Consider the following 18,770-nt stretch of genomic DNA (forward strand, 5'->3'; position numbering starts at 1 on the left):
TCCTAGAATATAGTAAATAAGGTATGTAACAAAACCTGGACAAGGAGCCCTCAAATAACTAGTATATAGCTTGTAGCCAAAGATCTGACTCGTTCGGCAGCAATCACAATACATTGTCAAACCGACCTTCATAGCACCTTTTTTTTTAAAAAAAAAAAAAACCCTTTTTTGTTACTCCTAATCTTAATAAAACCATTTTTTTTCAAATTAAAAAAAAGGGCATTGGTTTGAAATTTTTTCGATAATATGATAGTGTAGTTGACATTTTTAAATCAAGTGAAATTTTTTAAAAATTAACAAATGTGATACATGTTATACACATAAATATATAAGAAACAAAGGGTTAAATCAAACGAGATACAGCAGAGAAAATTACAAAATCACAATTAAAACAAACAAGACTTCAATAAAATAAGATCAGAAAGTAGAAACTCCTATTAAATCTTAAAATATAGTCATAGAGTCAAATAATAGAGGCAATTAATAAGTATAACAGCTGTCCCTGTTTCTCAATTTGAGACCTGAATCCATCCACCACGCGAAAGGCGAGATCGAGATAGTTAATTAATTTAAATCACCGCGGCAACTAGTCCTTCAGCCTCAAGCACGTCATCGTCATGTTGACTTGGCAGAGCGATTTCTTCATTTTTAGGGTTCCCATTTTGATCAAATGCTCTGCATTGTCACCTCATTTTGCCTAAAGGGAATTCTTTTTCGTTTTGTTTGGTCTTAAAATAATAGTCGCGGTGAAAACCCAGTAATGGTTCTTCTCCTGATTCCTTTTCTCGTTAAGGTATTAACTTTTTGCTCATCTTGGGTTTTGTTTTTCTTTTTCTTAATTATTATGTATAGTGTGTCATCTGATCTAGGTAATTTGGGAAATTTTTATTTTACGAGTTGCAATTGACTTCTTTTGAATATTTTTCCCATTTTTTGTTTTGTTAGATTTCTTTGCTTGCAGTTGCTACGATTCATTTATTATGTTAGATGTTTGATAATGTGCAAAATCACAATGTGAATCTATATAATACGAATGACGGCAGAGGAAGAAAATGAATGATCTTACATGTACTATGTAGGTTGAGGTATGGATTTCGGCAGCAACAATAGAATACACGGCTAGTTGATCTTGCAGTTGCTTATGGTTTCAGAGTGTCTTGTAGTTGTTTATATGTGTCCTTTAAAATTTTTGGTTCAGAGTATCTAGTATTTGATGTGGGGAGCTAACACTGGTCTCTTTGTTTAGCGATACCTGGTTGCTGTCCTTACGGCGGCAGATTCATTTGTAAAATGTTTGATCTTCATAATTGTCGCAATCTCTTTTAAAGTTTAGTTTCATCATTGCAAGTTTATACGTCTTCTTTCTTGTTTTCAGTGTTCCTTTCTTTTTCTTTTTTATAACTTTATAGGTTCTGTTAATAGGTTTTGAAGAGTAACAAAGTTGGCTGTCATCATTCTTTAATGGATTGCTAGTGGTGTCCGTGAGCTGTTATGATTGTCATTTCAAGACACTGGAATATCTGATTCTCCTTTGGAGAAGTCAAGGCAAACTATTGGCATGATGAATTTTCCAAAGCGTTACCTGATTGTCATATTAACCTTCATCAGCACATGTGTTTGCTATATAGAGCGTGTGGGCTTCTCCATTGCTTATACTGCTGCTGCTGATGCTGCTGGGGTTAACCAATCGAGCAAAGGCACTATACTTTCTACATTTTATTATGGTTATGCCTGTTCTCAGGTGCCTGGAGGATGGGCAGCTCAGAAAATAGGAGGAAGGAAGGTTCTACTTTTCTCATTTGTATTGTGGTCATCAACTTGCTTTTGGTTGAAACTGGATCCCAACAATGTCTTTATCTTGGTTGTGGCTCGCTTGCTTGTTGGTGTGTCACAAGGGTTTATTTTCCCTTCCATCCATACCGTCCTAGCTCAGTGGGTTCCACCGCATGAAAGGTCTAGATCTGTTTCACTTACAACTTCTGGGATGTACCTAGGTGCAGCAATGGGAATGCTTTTCCTGCCAAGCCTTGTGAAATACAACGGTCCCAATTCTGTATTTAATGCTGAAGCAGCACTGGGTGGTATGTGGTCGCTTCTTTGGTTCAAATATGCTACTGACCCTCCTCGGTCTGAGCATCCAAAAGCCTCTGCTGCTGGTTTTGGAGAATCTTTGTTGCCTATGAGAGATCAGAAGTTGAAAGTGGACAATGGGGGAAGTGCTATGAAAGCTGCCAAAATTCCATGGAAAAGAATTGTAGTCAATTTGCCAGTTTGGGCGATTGTGGTTAATAATTTCACTTTCCATTATGCTTTGTACGTCTTGATGAATTGGCTGCCGACGTATTTTGAGCTGGGTCTCCAGCTCAGTCTTCAGGAAATGGGTTCTTCCAAAATGATGCCTTATCTCAACATGTTCATATTCTCAAACATTGGTGGGGTGGTTGCTGACCACTTGATCACGAAAAGGATCTTGTCTGTGACTAGAACCAGGAAGTTCTTGAACACAGTAGGATTCATGGTTGCTTCTATTGCGCTGATGGCACTTCCCATTTTCAGATCTTCAAATGGAGCCATCTTTTGTTCTTCCATCGCTCTTGGTTTCTTGGCCTTGGGAAGAGCTGGGTTTGCAGTGAATCATATGGATATTGCTCCAAGATATGCAGGAATAGTGATGGGAATTTCTAATACAGCTGGTACATTGGCGGGCATTGTTGGGGTTGATATGACTGGGAAGCTACTTGAAGCTGCTAAAACTACTTATTCTGATCTTTCAAGTCCAGAAAGCTGGAGAGCAGTCTTTTTTATACCTGGGTTGCTTTGCATTCTTAGTTCTTTCGTGTTTTTGTTATTCTCAACTGGGGAAAGGATTTTTGATTGAGGTGGGCCTGTTGCAACAAATCATCTGATGTTACATAGTGAGTTCACAAACATTGCTGGTGAGCCTTCTAAACCCCATTCAAGTGTATGCTTTCTACTGAGGAAGGTTTCATATTGAAGTCCCCACATACAATAGGAGATTTTCAAAGATCGACGTAGAATAGATACTTACAAGAGGATTAATTTGAAGATATTTTTCCACATTTTTTGGCTTTCCATACCATGGCAAAGTGGCAATTTTACTTTCAGTGCTCAGATACTGTCAAGTTTTAGACGTATTTGGATTTATTTTATTGACCATGATGATTTGGTTGCATGGTTGAACACACTGATCTTTATGCTCAACAGAACTTCCTGCTCCAGTGCCCAGATTTCAACCTCAAGCATTCTTTGGTGTATTGAAACAGTATCTTGTCCCTATTGGGAAAGATTTAAACTAGGAATAAGATGCCAAGAATTTCTGTTTCATTGATTTTATACTTCATTTTTTAACTGCTTAACTGTTTTACTTTTATTTGGAATATCAGGAAAAAGTTTGTAAGAATCATGTGATGTGATTGTTGTGCTAATGCAACTGTTTTCATGCCCCCATTTTGTGTTCTCAAGTATTAAGAGGGGAAAGCACTACTTAAACGTGTACTATCTCTACGGCGCAAGTCCACTAGAGCGTCATAAATTGGAGGCTAAAATCCATTAGCCAGCACTTCAATGGCACTGCTGCAAGAGCTAGTAAAAGAAAAGATGATGAGAAAATCATACATGGTCCACTGCAAAATATGAGAGTCAGTAAAGATGCTTAAAAGTCTTGTAGACATTTGGCCGACATGGAGTGGAAGTTCCCATTGACCCACTTGCAGTTTGGTGCATTCTTATCGTATAATAAATTGTTGACAATTTTGCCGCGAATCTGGCATCCCTATTGTGCTCATGTAATGAATGATTAGATTCTTCCTTCGATGATTCCAGATATATTTTCCACTAGATCATCAACGAAATCAATGATTTAAAAACATGGTGGAGAAAAATAGACCAGGCAATTACATAAAAGTTCCATCAGTCTAACAAGCTGTTAGCATCGGAGCTACTAATCCTGAATACTAATTTCAAGCCTTCCAACCTAATTGGCTGCTGCTGCGGCTGCTGCTGCTTAACAGGACAAGCCTGGTCAAATTGTGCTGATTTCATCCCAAGAGGCTGCTCTGGATTTTTAATAATTTTCATCCCACGAGGCTTAAAGCTAGTTTGGTAATATCCTAGCCTTTAAAATAATTGTTGATAACTTAACAATAATTAAGTATGAAGAGAATTAATTAAATATTTAATAAAATTTATTTTTAAAATTGATGTGAGTTTTAAAAGTAGTCATATGTGTTTGATTAATCTTATTGTTAAATTATTGTAAGAATACAAATAATTAAATGAATATAATCTTAAATAAAATTTATTTACACAATTATAATCATGTATATATAATATCTTTTAATATGTACAATAAAACCTTGATATATTAATAACATTGAGATTATGAAGAATTTATTAATTTAACAAATATTAATATATTGATAAACTAATAAATTTATAATTTACGAAGAATTTCCTTATTTCTTGAAAAATATGATTACTTTTGTAGTACTTATTTCTCTTGATTTAGTATATATTATGTTCCGTTTGAATATTAGTTGACTCACATAGGTAGTACTTAGATCATTGTAGAGCTTTTATTTATTTTTATTATTAAATATTATATATAGAGCTTGTCTCGCACTTGTTGTAACCCGACGATATTAACTAACAATTTGCATTACAAAGAGTTAGAGGTAGATCCAATTTCAAATCAATTTTAAGAAGCAACAAATAATAATGAGAACTTACATATTTCATAAAATCACCGTGACGTATCATGTGGATTTAGTTTCAAATTAGGTAATTGTTAGTTATTTGATAAGACGGACATACAATAAAATGTGATTTTAAAAAAATTTATTATATTGTAGATTTATTGAATAATTACTTTATTATGTTGGCCCTAAGGTGGGATTGATAAAAATATATATTATTTAATTAAAGTTATCAATTTGTTAAGTATTAATTTATCGATGTTCTACTGATATAATAATTGATAACTAAAATACATATTTTTATTTTATTAATTTTATTTTGTTATTATATTATCTTAATATAATTGGTAATAATTATAATCTTTTAAAATTTTATGATTTTATTTCTTAATTGAATAAGGATAATCTTAAATTTCTATAATATATGCGAGGATAAGATTTTATTTCTTTATTTTATAACATATATTAGCATAGAATTAATTATCAAAATTAATTTTTTTTTAAAAAAAAAAACCATTTCCTAATTTCTTAAAATTTACTTTCGGCAAAAAGTAATTTAAAAAATTTATTAAACATTAAAATGATCTACTTAACTTTCAAAATTAGTTTTGAATCCTCATATACATCCTCCACGAAATGCCACTATATTTGCCGGGGCCCCACGTCGGACTGGCATTAGCAACTTTATTAATATAACCAAAAGCTACAGCCAACAAAGCACAAGCCAAAAAGATAAAATCTTCAGTAGTCCTCCGTGGATCAGGTTTTTTCCCAGCTACAGACAAAACACAATAAACGAATTATATTTTCCCAGAATATAGCATCTTCTTCACATGCGCCTGAAACATTCTCAAACACATCATGCTTCTCCAAATGTCCACCATCATCAAAGACATCAGCTTCCACAATCAATTAAATAAATAGCAAAAAAAAAAAAACCTTAAAAACCCCCCAACAAAGCCAAATTTATGGTGCTCTCTGTAGTTATCCCTCCATCTCCATTCATGGTGCTCTCTGTCACTGTCATTGTCTCCAGTTCATGGCCACTACCATTATTTTCAAGTCACTCACCGTATGCATGTTAGCATCTGTTCTTACTCTAAATTACGGCTGCACCCCGGATTTTCTTTTTTAACTTTTGTCTCTTCAGTTTTGTCGAAAGATTTCATCTTTGACAACGGTTGTTGACCATGATTGATAAACAATAGGAAAGTTAGCTCCCTGCCACGTGATAAGTGTGGCAATCGCTAACCCAACTTAGCAAGTTGTTCTTTTTCATGATCTTGAAGTACTATTATTCCCTTAATTCTTAAAAAAATAAAAAAATAAAAAGGTATTCCCTTAATTAAGATATTAAAAGGTGTACGCTGCTGAGCCAAGTGGTTGCTTCTCTTTCCTGTGAGCCTTTAGGCTTTTTAATTGTAAGTATTACTTTTAACAAGAGATTTCTTTTTTTGGGCACTGTTTTTTTTTTTTTATTAAGAATATGGGTGGTTGTGCTCCTGGTAGTCTTTCCTTTGGTTCCTTTACATTGGCCTGCTTTCCTGTTGAGCTTTGAGGTGAGTTTTTCTTCCTCGTGACCCCCGGAGATCAGCTGAATTTTCACTCGTTATTTGGTTGCTTTTGGGTGGTATTGCTTGCTTGTTTTATTACACTTCTTTAGAAAGACAATATTTTCTTTTTCTTTTTTTCCTTCCCTCCATCAGCCTTTTGCTTTTGGCTTCTCACTATTATTAAGCTTTTGCATGTTGGATCACTTAATTGCTATTTTTCGTATGTTTGGAACTTCCAATTGTTATTTCTCTTTCAAGGTGGAAACCTGTTCAGAAATTGATTTTCTTATTACTTTTTTCATCACCCCGTGTTTTTTCAGCTACTCGAGGTTGTCCTTGCCTTGGTCAAGGAAGATTCTCCTTCGCAGTTCGTTCCTGCAGATTTTCTTAATTCATTTCAAAATTTGTTGTCTGTCTTATTTTGGATGTTAGGTGGTCGGATTCATCATTTAGCATCACCATGAATCTGTGGTGGCTCGTGTCAATCTTCAGTTTCTGCATTGGAACAGCTATACAAGGGGCTCTGAAGCCTGAAGTTCTGAACGTTGGAGCAATATTCTCTTTCGGCACCGTTAATGGACAAGTTTCAAGGATTGCCATGAAGGCTGCTCAGGATGATATTAATTCGGATCCAAGGGTTCTCGGCGGAAGGAAATTGTCCATAACAATGCATGACGCCAAATTCAATGGATTTCTCAGCATCATGGGAGGTACAGTTTTTCTATTGCTTGTTATTTGTCAGTCTGTTTACTTGGCTTTATTTGTATCATGCACCTTTCTCTTGTCCTTTGGCTAGAAATCCATTTTCTTGGTTGAGGTATCATACTCAAAATTTTCTTCACTGGTCTCAGCATTGCAGTTCATGGAGACTGATACTTTAGCTATAGTTGGTCCACAAAGTGCTGTAATGGCACACGTGCTCTCTCACTTGGCCAATGAACTCCAAGTCCCGCTATTGTCATTCACGGCTCTGGACCCTACCCTGTCGCCTCTCCAGTACCCTTTCTTTGTTCAAACGGCACCCAATGATCTATACCTGATGTCTGCCATTGCGGAGATGGTTAGTTACTTTGGCTGGGGAGAAGTTATTGCAATTTTTAATGATGATGATCAGGGCCGAAATGGTGTAACTGCGTTGGGTGATAAGCTTGCTGAGATAAGGTGCAAAATTTCATATAAATCGGCACTTCCCCCTGATCAAAGTGTCACTGAAACTGATGTTAGAAATGAATTAGTTAAGGTTAGAATGATGGAAGCTCGAGTGATTGTTGTACACGGATACTCAAGAACGGGTCTCATGGTCTTCGATGTGGCCCAAAGGCTTGGGATGATGGACAGCGGATATGTTTGGATAGCTACCACTTGGCTGTCAACTTTTATAGATTCCAAGTCACCACTTTCTTTGAAGACTGCAAAGTCCATCCTAGGAGCTCTCACCCTTAGACAACATACACCTGACTCAAAAAGAAGAAGGGATTTTGTGTCTCGGTGGAACACGCTGAGTAATGGTTCTATTGGATTGAATCCTTATGGTCTATATGCATATGATACAGTTTGGATGATTGCTCGTGCTTTGAAATTGTTTCTGGATCAGGGCAACACCATTTCATTTTCAAATGATACAAAGTTAAATGGTCTAGGGGGCGGGACATTAAATCTTGGTGCATTGAGCATATTTGATGGAGGGAAGAAGTTCCTTGCAAACATATTGCAGACCAATATGACTGGTCTGTCTGGTCCAATCCATTTTAATCAAGACAGATCCCTCTTACATCCGTCATATGATATAATCAATGTAATTGAACATGGGTATCCGCAGCAGATTGGATACTGGTCTAACTACTCTGGTCTATCTGTGGTGCCCCCAGAGAAACTTTATAGAAAACCAGCTAATCGTTCAAGTTCAAACCAACATTTATACAGTGTGGTATGGCCTGGAGGAGTAACAAGCAAGCCTCGTGGTTGGGTCTTTCCAAATAATGGAAGGCAATTAAGAATTGGAGTCCCAAATCGAGTTAGCTATCGAGACTTTGTCTTTAAAGTGAATGGTACTGATATAGTTCATGGGTATTGCATTGATGTATTCCTTGCAGCTGTACGTTTGCTTCCATATGCAGTTCCTTATAAATTTATTCCATATGGAGATGGCCACAAGAATCCAACCTACAGCGAGCTCATTAATCAAATCACAACTGGGGTTAGTAGAATCTTAACGAAGAAAGTTGCACAACTTACCAGGGTGAGCCTATAATTCCTACCAATCCTGTGAATATTATTTTGTAGGTTTTTGATGCTGCAGTGGGTGACATTGCAATCGTAACGAACCGAACAAAGGCTGTCGATTTCACCCAGCCGTATATAGAGTCGGGACTGGTTGTGGTGGCCCCTGTCAGGAAGTTGAATTCAAGTGCTTGGGCATTCTTGCGGCCCTTTACTCCATTGATGTGGGCAGTCACAGGAGTTTTTTTCCTTGTTGTTGGAACAGTTGTTTGGATCCTTGAACATAGATTAAATGATGAATTCAGAGGGCCTCCTAGAAAACAGATTGTCACAGTTCTATGGTGAGTACATGCATGCAGATTGTCATTTAAATGAAAAGAATACGAGGATTAAAATTGAAGAACTTCTTCAAAAATAATCTGTTGAAATGTTATTGAGTCTCAAAGTAATCAAAATAATTAACAATTGGATGGTCACTTACTGAGAATCGACCTTGGCCTCCTTCCTCTTAATCTCCAGCTGGGCAAAATAAAGCATATTCTGTATCCCTTGTCATTTGAATTTGATTTGTGTCTTTATAATGATGCCTTTTGCAACTCCTGATCTGACTTTGTCTGTGACCTTACAGGTTTAGCTTTTCTACTATGTTTTTTGCCCATAGTAAGTTTTCCACTTTGACAATCTTTGCAGCTTCTTGTTAAGGAATATAAAATTATCTTACTCCATAACACCAACTATAATTGTCTTCATATTTTCAGGAGAAAATACAGTGAGCACACTTGGTCGTGTTGTGCTTATCATCTGGCTCTTTGTTGTTCTTATAATTACCTCAAGCTATACTGCAAGCCTGACATCAATCCTCACAGTGCAACAGCTTTCCTCACCCATCAAAGGAATTGATACCTTGATGACGAGTAATGATCGTGTAGGATACCAAGTTGGGTCCTTTGCTGAAAACTATCTGATTGAGGAGCTCAGCATTCCAAAATCTAGACTTGTTGCTCTTGGCTCTCCAGAAGAATATGCGATTGCCCTTGAGAATAGAACTGTTGCAGCTGTCGTCGATGAAAGACCATACATAGATCTGTTCCTCTCAGACCATTGCCAGTTTTCAGTTAGAGGCCAAGAGTTCACAAAAAGCGGCTGGGGATTTGTGAGTATTCGAGGATAAGAGTATTAATATCAATTTTTTTATTTTTTAATTCTAGTTAATCAAGTTAAATGAAGCCCATAGGAGTGCCTTTAGCTGGATTTACTTGATGTTTATGCTAGGCACTCCATTACTTTATTGTGAAGCCCCAAAAATAAGATAAAAATATATTAAAAAATAAATAAATAAGAAGTTAAAGAGACTAGAAATTGGTAGGTGTAATGGACAAAGAATTTTATAGGCAATCAATATCAAATGACCAAAAGCTAGTTGCGGCAGCCAGAGTAGATATTTAATGAAAGATTAAGACATAACTTGAACTTACTGGTGAAATTGGTTGTAGAGCTATGATTACCATCGAGAATTAGGTTCTGTTGAGTTACATTTAAGAAGTGTTGCCTTAGGATGTATTTTGAAGGAACACCTGGAGGGAGAATGAAGTCTAGCTGAAAACACTAAATATTTGACATCGTGTGAAGGCCTAATAGTTCCATACATTTTTTTTTTTTTATAGACATCATGCGAAGGCCTATGGTTCAAAACCTTTTATTTTTTTTAAGTGATTTCCACAGACAACCTTTGCCATGAGAGTGATCATTTTGGATGTTGGGAGAACCGTTTTTGCTGACCAGCTTATACATAATAATCCTCAGAATAGTTTGGTTGGAGAGCATTTGAAATAGGCGACTATAATCCATTTTAGTAGCAGTGGGAATATGGTCCTTGTGCAAAACTTGTACAAGACTTCATGAGTCAGGAGCTATAGTTTTAACTAATTATGTCAACGGAATTGTTCTATGTTTCTGCTAGTTATGTTACCGACTGGATATCACATGTGATCTTAGGCCAACTGATTTTCTTGTTGAATGTGTTGTCTAGGCATTTCCACGAGACTCTCCATTAGCAATTGATATGTCAACTGCCATTCTCACTCTATCTGAGAACGGTGAGCTTCAGAGGATCCATGACAAGTGGCTCAGAAAGAAGGCTTGTAGTTCTGAGAGCTCTCAGTCTGACTCAGAACAGCTTCAAATTCAAAGCTTCCGGGGACTGTTCCTTATCTGTGGGATTGCATGCTTCCTAGCTCTCCTCGCGTACTTCTGCTTGATGTTACGCCAATTCAAAAAATACTCCGCAGAAGAATCTGCTTCCTCTGTTCCCAGCAGCTCTCGTTCTGCACGCCTCCAAACTTTTTTATCATTTGCGGATGAAAAGGTAGACAGAACAAAGAGCAAGCTAAAGAGAAAACGTGAAGATATGCCATCAAATGTTTATATGATCGAAGCTGAGCCAAAAAATGGATCAGCGAGAATAAATAGGGATATTTCTCAGGAGAGGGAGCAGTATAATAATGAAACTTGGCTCCATTAATGGTCAGTTCACATATGGTCAATAATTGCTTTTCTGAATCAAGATTCAATGCTTATGTGATTTTCATACAATGCAATATAGTTAGCGTAGAAGATTTAACGTATGCATGAAAATGGTACCTGTTAAAATGTGAGAGCTAGTGTATAGAGTCTGGCAGCGTGCCCTTGTAATCCTGTCTCTAGATCGAAATTTTAATAAAGTTGTATTTTCCTTTCAATAAATTACTAAATTTGGATGTGAGGAGTTGAATTTGAGACTCAAATTGTGCAAAATATTTCTAGGGAGGGAATAGTTTATTTGTCTGCCAACCTGTGCTTTCAATGCTGGCACGCCGTGATGCCAAGGACGGACGTGGCCCACATTCCTTAACTAAACGTACCCAAACAAAATTTAGGAGTTTAGTCGCGCGTGACGTCAGTAATTTTACGTGTCAACCAAAGTGAAATTATCGTATCAGTCCAATTAGTTTTTGAAAATGTCAAATAATTCTATAAATTTATTGCTTGCCTTAATTAGTCCCTACCAACTACCAAAGAACCGATTAACAAGAACCGACTAACAAATTTGAAAAAAAACTAAAGGCAACGCTTCTTCTTACTTGTTATCACTGAGCGATCTCTGTTCTCTCTCTCTCTCTCGAAAACCCTAACAACTCTTTTACTTCTCAAATGGCAATCTGTTTTTCATCTGCAGTGAAACCCGCAAATCATTTCACAGTCTTTTTCAATCCCGCGCCAAAAAAGCCAATCTTTAAATGCAGTTGTTCTTTGCCCACCGTCACCACCACTGAACCCGAACCTGTTTTCACGTCCGTCAAAACCTTCGCGCCGGCCACTGTTGCCAACCTCGGGCCCTGCTTCGACTTCCTCGGCTGCGCCGTCGACGGCCTCGGCGATTACGTCTCCCTAAAAGTCGATCCCAGTGTTCACCCCGGCGAGGTCTCCATTTCCGAAGTAATCGGCCCTTCGAAACTCAGCAAAAACCCTCTCTGGAACTGCGCCGGAATCGCCGCAATCTCCGCCATGAAAATGCTCGGCGTTCGCTCGGTGGGTTTATCGCTTTCTTTGGAAAAGGGACTTCCTTTAGGATCTGGGCTCGGATCGAGCGCTGCCAGTGCGGCGGCTGCTGCGGTAGCGGTCAACGAAATGTTTGGAAATAAATTACTCCCGGATGAACTAGTTCTCGCCGGCTTGGAATCGGAAGCTAAAGTGTCCGGTTACCACGCCGATAACATTGCTCCTGCGATCATGGGTGGTTTCGTTTTGATTCGTAGTTACGAGCCGTTAGATTTGATGAGACTAAATTTTCCTGAGAAAAAGCAACTTCTTTTTGTTCTAGTAACTCCGGAATTCGAGGCGCCGACCAAGAAAATGCGGGCAGCGTTGCCGGCGGAGGTGGGGATGCCGCACCACATTTGGAACTGCAGCCAGGCGGGGGCGTTGGTGGCGGCAGTGTTGAACGGGGACCCGGTGGGGCTGGGGAAGGCCTTGTCATCGGATAAGATTGTGGAGCCAAAACGGGCCCCATTGATTCCGGGAATGGAGGCGGTGAAGAAGGTAGCAGTTGAGGCGGGAGCGTACGGGTGCACCATCAGCGGGGCCGGGCCCACGGCGGTGGCGGTAGTGGATAATGAAGAGAAAGGGAAGGTGATTGGAGAGAAGATGGTGGAGGCGTTTTGGAAAGAAGGGAATTTGAAGGCGGTGTCTATGGTTAAGAGATTGGATAGAGTTGGTGCCAGGCTTGTTGGGAGTGTCCGGGCTCCCAGATGAATGTGAAAATATGAAGATGAATGAATGTGTTTTAGAAATTTTCTGATGATTGCTTCGCTAATAAGACCGGAATGGAGTGTGGTTTGCTTGGTGAATGCTGAATCAATGGATGAAGATGAATGAATGCTGAATCAATTTTTTGATGATTGTCTGGTTTTTGAAGTAGATTGGCAGCAATCATACGAGCCAATTCGATGTTGATGAATGTTAAGACTTGTTGAGCAATATTATTTCTTTTTACAACACATCATCCTTGTATTTTTTTCACAGATTTCAGTCTCCGGAAATTAGGCAAGACAAACACGATACAAGTAACCGAACGGTTTATTTAAAATAAACAGATTACACAGAGAAACATTCAAGTCATTTCAACATTAAAACAAACTAATGGGAACAAAAAAATGTAATACTTTCTACAAAAATCAAAGCATCCTGTTTTCCAACAACCTAGAAGAAAGCACAAAGAGAGATGGAAGTAAAAAAAAATAAAATAAAATAAAATAAGAAAAAAAAATTGAACTTCCGCCAAAACTTTCAATGTCAATGACCACGTCAGTTGTTCTTGGCAGCATCAGCCTGGCTTGCACCAACGGCGAAGAACTCTGTAATCACTTCAAGCGGCATGCCCTTTGTTTCTGGAACTTTGATGAAGACGAATATCCATGATATGACACAAACGACAGCGTACATACCAAAAACACCAGCAAGGCCAACGGATTTGAGCAGTACTGGGAGTGAATAGGTGACAATGATGTCACCTATCCAAAATACAAGGGCACATATGGCAATGCAGATGCCACGTACCCTGGTGGGGAAGATCTCCGAACAGAGTATGTTAGGGATTGGCCCAAAACCCATGACAAAGCAACAGAAATATAACACAACACTGACAGTCGAGATTGATGCATGCACAACAGAACCCATCTTTATAACACTTGACAGGACTAGGACAACAAGAGATGTTATTAAGATGGGGATTGTGCTGAGCAGCAAAGTCCTGCAAACGTAAACAAGGGACAAATAAATAAAATAACCCACATAAAAACCGAATGTTAAAATCAAGCATTAAAGCTAGTGCAGATGTTTAAAATCAAATTTGGGCTACAGACATTAAAATCAACATTAATGTCAGCAAACCTATGACGCAACAAATTAGGTATGAAGCCCCCTACAGAAACCAGTACCACATCAAGACCTGACTTGAGCATTCAATAGAACCTTTTGCAATTAAGCACGACTAATTGCCGGTCAGGATATAGCACAATAGGCTAGCTAAATCCATAGATAACTTCATTTCAGACCAGAATTGTACCAGCATTACAGCCATAGAACTTTTGCGCAGTCCAATAATAACATACTGTAGAACATTAACAGAGTGGAATGTGAAATTACCTTCTGCCAGAAATATCCATGAGCCTCATGGCTACAGCTATAGATGGAAGCATCAATAAGGTTGTGATGCCACTGATAAGCAGTGATGCTGAAGCTGAACTAATGCCCAAATTTGAAAGAAGAACTCCAACACCTGCCTGCTCAAGAATTTGAGGAGTGTAGTAGAGAACCCCATTTATGCCAGATAACTGCATTTAAAAAGTTGGAGAAGAAAAAAAAAAAAAAGATTAACGAGCAAATAATAGAAAGTGCCACTGGCTGACATTATCATAGCCAGCACACCTTGAACTGGGACTTATGTCAATTTGCTTAAGATACTGTCCCAGAAAGTGAAAATATATCTAAGAACTATGTTTTAATACAGAAAGCTGTGAGATATGGTTCAAGATTTATATGTCCTAGTCAAAGCAGATTTCCATGAAGAGAAGCATATTGACCGCAATATTCTTCAGGAAAAGAACTCATATTTACAGAATAAACAAATATGCCTGTCAAGACCAAGGTGAGAAAAACAGAGTACCGACATACCTCCTCATCTTACATATGCATAATTCTATGATCTGATCAGTGGAAATCAAATACTGAACTTACTCTATGTCATTCTCATCACAGTATATGCCCAATCATATCATGCATGTTTCAGTAATTTTAATAATAATCATTTCAGAAAGATTTTAGGAAAACAGGGTTGCACAGTTTATGAATATAACTAAAAAATGATGATGATGGCATTGTTGACAATGTACTCATCTAAATTAAGTAGCTCAAAACCCGAAAATCACTGACATCAGAAAGTAGATCAATTCAGCTCAGCATGCATAAGTATATATTTTTCATATCTCTTCAGGTTATTACTCCTCAACAACCTAAAGGACAAGACACAAGATGCCAAGATGGTGATGTAGACCAATCAAATGACCAGAGTTTACCATTCCGCATACCACAGGTCAAGCCAACTAGGTAGCACTGTTTTAAGTTTTCCATGAATAACCACGCAGAAGATGGCAGTTCTATCAGTGATTCCATATGTTACCTGCTGAAGTATTTGAATGCCCACACCCACCATCAATGCACGTTTAACTCCTGGTTCAGCTAGATCCTTCCAACTGAATCCTTTTGCTGCAGTTTCAGATGGATGAATCATAGCTGGTCCGATTGGATTTTGATCTAAAAGCTCCTTGGAACAAAGAGCCGCTTGACTCACCAAAGCAGCAGCCTGGACGACCTCACCTCCTACAGGAACATCCTCACCATGCATAGAAACTAAGGATCCACGATGAGATGCAGGGACACCCTCCTGGTGCAAGTAGATTCTTTTGAATCCTCCTTCTTTCTTTCCATCTCGGCCCTCCTTTTCAGACCATTTCCATGCTAACTGCCAACCTCCACCAATCCCCATACCAACTGGTTCTCCAGCATTTCCTTGCACCTGACTGCCGTGTCTCATGCTTGAAAGGGTACCATGGGCAGGTGGAACCATGTCCTTCTCGATACTTGTCGTCTGGCGGGAGATCAATGGGCTCTGCAAATTGTCATCAGAGTCACCACCAGCAGCATCAGATGGATATTCGTCACCCTCTCTGACAAGGCTCTCCTCATCCCACTCTTCATTTCTAGGTTGATTTCCTCCCACACTAAACATGCTGCCAAAGTGAGGAAATAGCGTGCTTCGCATGCTTCCCTGATCAGGAAGCTTCTCGTGCACGCTGCCAAAAAGGGTGACAAGAGGATCCACCATACTTCCATGCCTAGACCCTAGACCAACAATACTCTGTCCAGTGACTGGTCTAGCAATCCAGGAGAGACCTTCTTCAGGCCCATATAGTTTGATTTGATCTTTATCAGCAGATATGTCCTGATCAGCAGCAAGGTCATTGGCCGGACCAATTATGTACTCCTCTAAAGATGTTTCACCCCCAACACCAAGTCCCTCAACCAGTAAAGCCATCTCACCTGTACATCCGAGGAAGTTCAGTATCATCCACATGAAGCATCATTACTCATCATATTGTAATTTTAACCATGGACTTCTAAAGTCTTAAACGTCTTTGTAAACTCCTGCATACAGTTCTCATATAACACGAGTAGAGTTCAAATTCACATCCAGATTGTCTAGAAGCAACTTTTTACTGTTATTTTGATTTCAGAAAAGTTTTTTATATCCATATCAAATTCATAGGCAGATGCAAAAAATGTGATTTATTATATTCCATGAACTTGTCTCCAAATGCAGAATGCATTTGGAATCATATTATATGCAAATTATGCAAATCAATTTTCAATATTTAAGGCTCATGCAAATAAAAATTTTGTACACCAAGGCAAAAGCAACCATTTATTTTCAAAGATTCAGGGAGGAAAACCAACCAGCAACATCTTCTCTACCACGCAAACTCTGCAAAACCTTCTTGGCCTCAAGCATGCGCCCTTTACTCACAAGCCACCTTGGAGACTCAGGTAGGTAAAATATAGTCAGCACAAAATAGATAAGTGAGGGTATAAAAAGAACTCCAAGCATCAATCTCCAACTAGGGGCCGTCATCAAAGACATCCCAAAAACCATACAATATGCCAGAAACATTCCAACACAACCAGTAAACTGTGGAAGTGTATTCAATAATCCTCTTATTTCCGGAGGAGCTGTCTCAGATATATAAATTGGAACCAGTGTAACAGCCAAACCAATTCCAAATCCATCTAAAAGCCTGGCCAAAAGTAGGACATAAACATTGGGAGACCATAACATTACAAGGCCACCAATGAAATAGAGTACAGATGAGACTATTAACATTGGACGGCGACCTAGCCAGTCAGCTATGGCTCCAGAACATGTAGTAATGCAAGTAGCCCCAATAAGTGACATGGCCACAATTAGCCCTTCAATTGTGGGCTCAGTTTCCAAATGGAATTCTCTCTTTATATACAAAACAGCCCCTGCAGTAAAAACAAGAAAATCAAATTTATGAGGCCTCAACATATTTGATAAATGAATATATTTTGTGTATAAGAAATGAAAGCAACTTGATCTCATTCAAAAAGGATCAAACTTTGTATATCGAGCTCATATAAAAACAAATCAGTCGTAGTCCGTATAACAAAGAAATATATACATAGAAGAGTAAATTACCCGCAATAGTAGCGTTATCCCATCCTTGCAGTAGGTTTCCAATAGCAGCTGCAATCGCAACAAGCGCAGCTCCACCCATTTTTCCCAGAAACTAACGTCGAAATCCGCTCAAAAGTTTCCACCAAACAACCTGAAAAAAGAAGAAAAACAAAATGACAAACCTCACATCACAGATCATACACTCACCGTCAAACAAATATAGCAACAAATATGATCCTTAAATTTCAAAGCTTTATGAAGCAGCACAGCAAAACACTAAGAACTCACTAAGTGGAAACAGTATAACACCAATCGGATCCCAGAACTGGAACCATGAAGCGGACAAAACAAGGCAAACCCAGATGTCCAAATCCAAAAAGAAAACAAGCCAGGTGGCTATATCATTACCTATAGGAAGAAGCAGAAGTGTGTTTGATGAGAGTTTCAGGAATCATCAGATGCAGAAAAGGCCAATAACAGTTACTGCAAATTGCCCGTCACTTGATGTCAAAAAGTTGGACCCTTAAATGATGATATTTTTTTATAATAATCAAAAGACAAGGAAATGCAAACCCACAAACCCAATATATAAAATAAAAAATGTGACGCTTTGATTTGCTGGAGAAAAACAGAAAAAGCTAAAAGAGAAAACAGAAACTAAGCCCTTGTGCATATCTGACACCTGCCTCTGGACCTCTTTATCTGTCTTGCACGTATTGGTTTTCAGTTGAACGTTCACACATACTACCACCTTCCTTGTTTGCACAAAAAAAGAAAAAAAAATAATGAAAGGCCAATTTTTCTCTTAAAAAAGTTTCAAACTTTATGGCTATCAAAGATATATGAACACCACAAGATCGAATAACGAGATGCAGCAAATAAAAGAACACTTCTTGAATGATAAATTATTAATTGTTGGGCATGTGTGTGTGTGTGTAAAGAATATGGCTTTGAGATGTTTAACAACTGGTACCCAAATAAATAACTAAAAAATATGTCAGCGATCAAATCATCAGAAGATCCTTGAAAGAAGGATCATAATGCATGAACATGATGCTGTTTTGTCAGCCTCAGCCATGGTCCTTATATTTACTAAATTTACCACTAAGACGACAAAAGCTCTAAATCTACAAGAGGGTTTTGTTTATAGTCTTTGTTTTGTTTAAGGATGTAACAATATCATTATAAACAAAAACCAAAAAACAATTTTTTTTTTCTTTTCTTTTAACCGCAACGAGAATGGTAAATGCTGAGTTAGCGTTAAACAAGACCGAAGAAGAAGAATAAACTAAAAGTATTACCAGTTTCCGATGCAGAGAAGGAATCAATCTACTTTGGTTATGAATGGATCTGCTCCATCCATATGATTATTGTTAAGTTTTGTTTTTCCCCCTTAATTCATGAAATTAAAGATTTACATTTGGCACCCACCACCTTTTGTGGGTCTCAGTTAGACTTTTTTTTTTTTTTTACCCTAAATAAATAGAATTTCAT

General features: G+C 38.1%; 4 protein-coding genes across 10 annotated transcripts; 3 read left to right on the plus strand and 1 right to left on the minus strand.

Moving 5' to 3' along the window:
* Positions 1-460: 460 nt before the first annotated feature.
* LOC102631400 (probable anion transporter 5) lies at positions 461-3,468 on the plus strand. Its single transcript, XM_006486504.4, has 2 exons — positions 461-793; positions 1,423-3,468. Exon 2 carries the CDS (start codon positions 1,559-1,561, stop codon positions 2,876-2,878), a length of 1,320 nt encoding a protein of 439 aa, XP_006486567.2. The 5' UTR covers positions 461-793; positions 1,423-1,558; the 3' UTR covers positions 2,879-3,468.
* A 1,971-nt stretch (positions 3,469-5,439) lies between these two features.
* LOC102630882 (glutamate receptor 3.2) lies at positions 5,440-11,230 on the plus strand. 4 transcript variants are annotated; one of them, XM_025101702.2, is made up of 7 exons: positions 5,440-6,136; positions 6,589-6,978; positions 7,120-8,465; positions 8,552-8,829; positions 9,117-9,148; positions 9,247-9,641; positions 10,518-11,230. In XM_025101702.2, the coding sequence occupies exons 2-7, from the start codon at positions 6,729-6,731 to the stop codon at positions 11,007-11,009; spliced, it is 2,793 nt and encodes a 930-aa protein (XP_024957470.2). In that variant the 5' UTR covers positions 5,440-6,136; positions 6,589-6,728; the 3' UTR covers positions 11,010-11,230. The 4 variants fall into 4 exon arrangements, with proteins under 4 accessions (XP_024957470.2, XP_006486565.2, XP_052287905.1 ...); XM_006486502.4 differs by having other exon boundaries at positions 6,701-6,978; XM_052431945.1 differs by having other exon boundaries at positions 5,440-5,795; positions 6,701-6,978.
* A 331-nt stretch (positions 11,231-11,561) lies between these two features.
* Positions 11,562-13,023, plus strand: LOC102624909 (homoserine kinase). The gene has a single exon (XM_052431950.1). The coding sequence runs from the start codon at positions 11,678-11,680 to the stop codon at positions 12,776-12,778; it is 1,101 nt and encodes a 366-aa protein (XP_052287910.1). The 5' UTR covers positions 11,562-11,677; the 3' UTR covers positions 12,779-13,023.
* A 61-nt stretch (positions 13,024-13,084) lies between these two features.
* On the minus strand, positions 13,085-18,596 carry LOC102607273 (monosaccharide-sensing protein 2). Of its 4 annotated transcripts, XM_052431947.1 has the most exons (7): positions 17,963-18,216; positions 17,685-17,759; positions 17,298-17,427; positions 16,538-17,104; positions 15,204-16,123; positions 14,171-14,358; positions 13,085-13,775 (listed from the first exon to the last, which is right to left on the minus strand). In XM_052431947.1, the coding sequence occupies exons 3-7, from the start codon at positions 17,374-17,376 to the stop codon at positions 13,331-13,333; spliced, it is 2,199 nt and encodes a 732-aa protein (XP_052287907.1). In that variant the 5' UTR covers positions 17,377-17,427; positions 17,685-17,759; positions 17,963-18,216; the 3' UTR covers positions 13,085-13,330. The 4 variants fall into 4 exon arrangements, with proteins under 4 accessions (XP_052287907.1, XP_052287908.1, XP_006486570.2 ...); XM_052431948.1 differs by lacking the exons at positions 17,685-17,759; positions 17,963-18,216 and adding an exon at positions 18,578-18,596; XM_006486507.4 differs by lacking the exon at positions 17,963-18,216 and having other exon boundaries at positions 17,685-17,851.
* Positions 18,597-18,770: the final 174 nt, after the last annotated feature.

This window comes from Citrus sinensis, chromosome 8 (genome assembly GCF_022201045.2).
Source record: "Citrus sinensis cultivar Valencia sweet orange chromosome 8, DVS_A1.0, whole genome shotgun sequence".
NCBI lineage: Eukaryota > Viridiplantae > Streptophyta > Magnoliopsida > Sapindales > Rutaceae > Citrus > Citrus sinensis.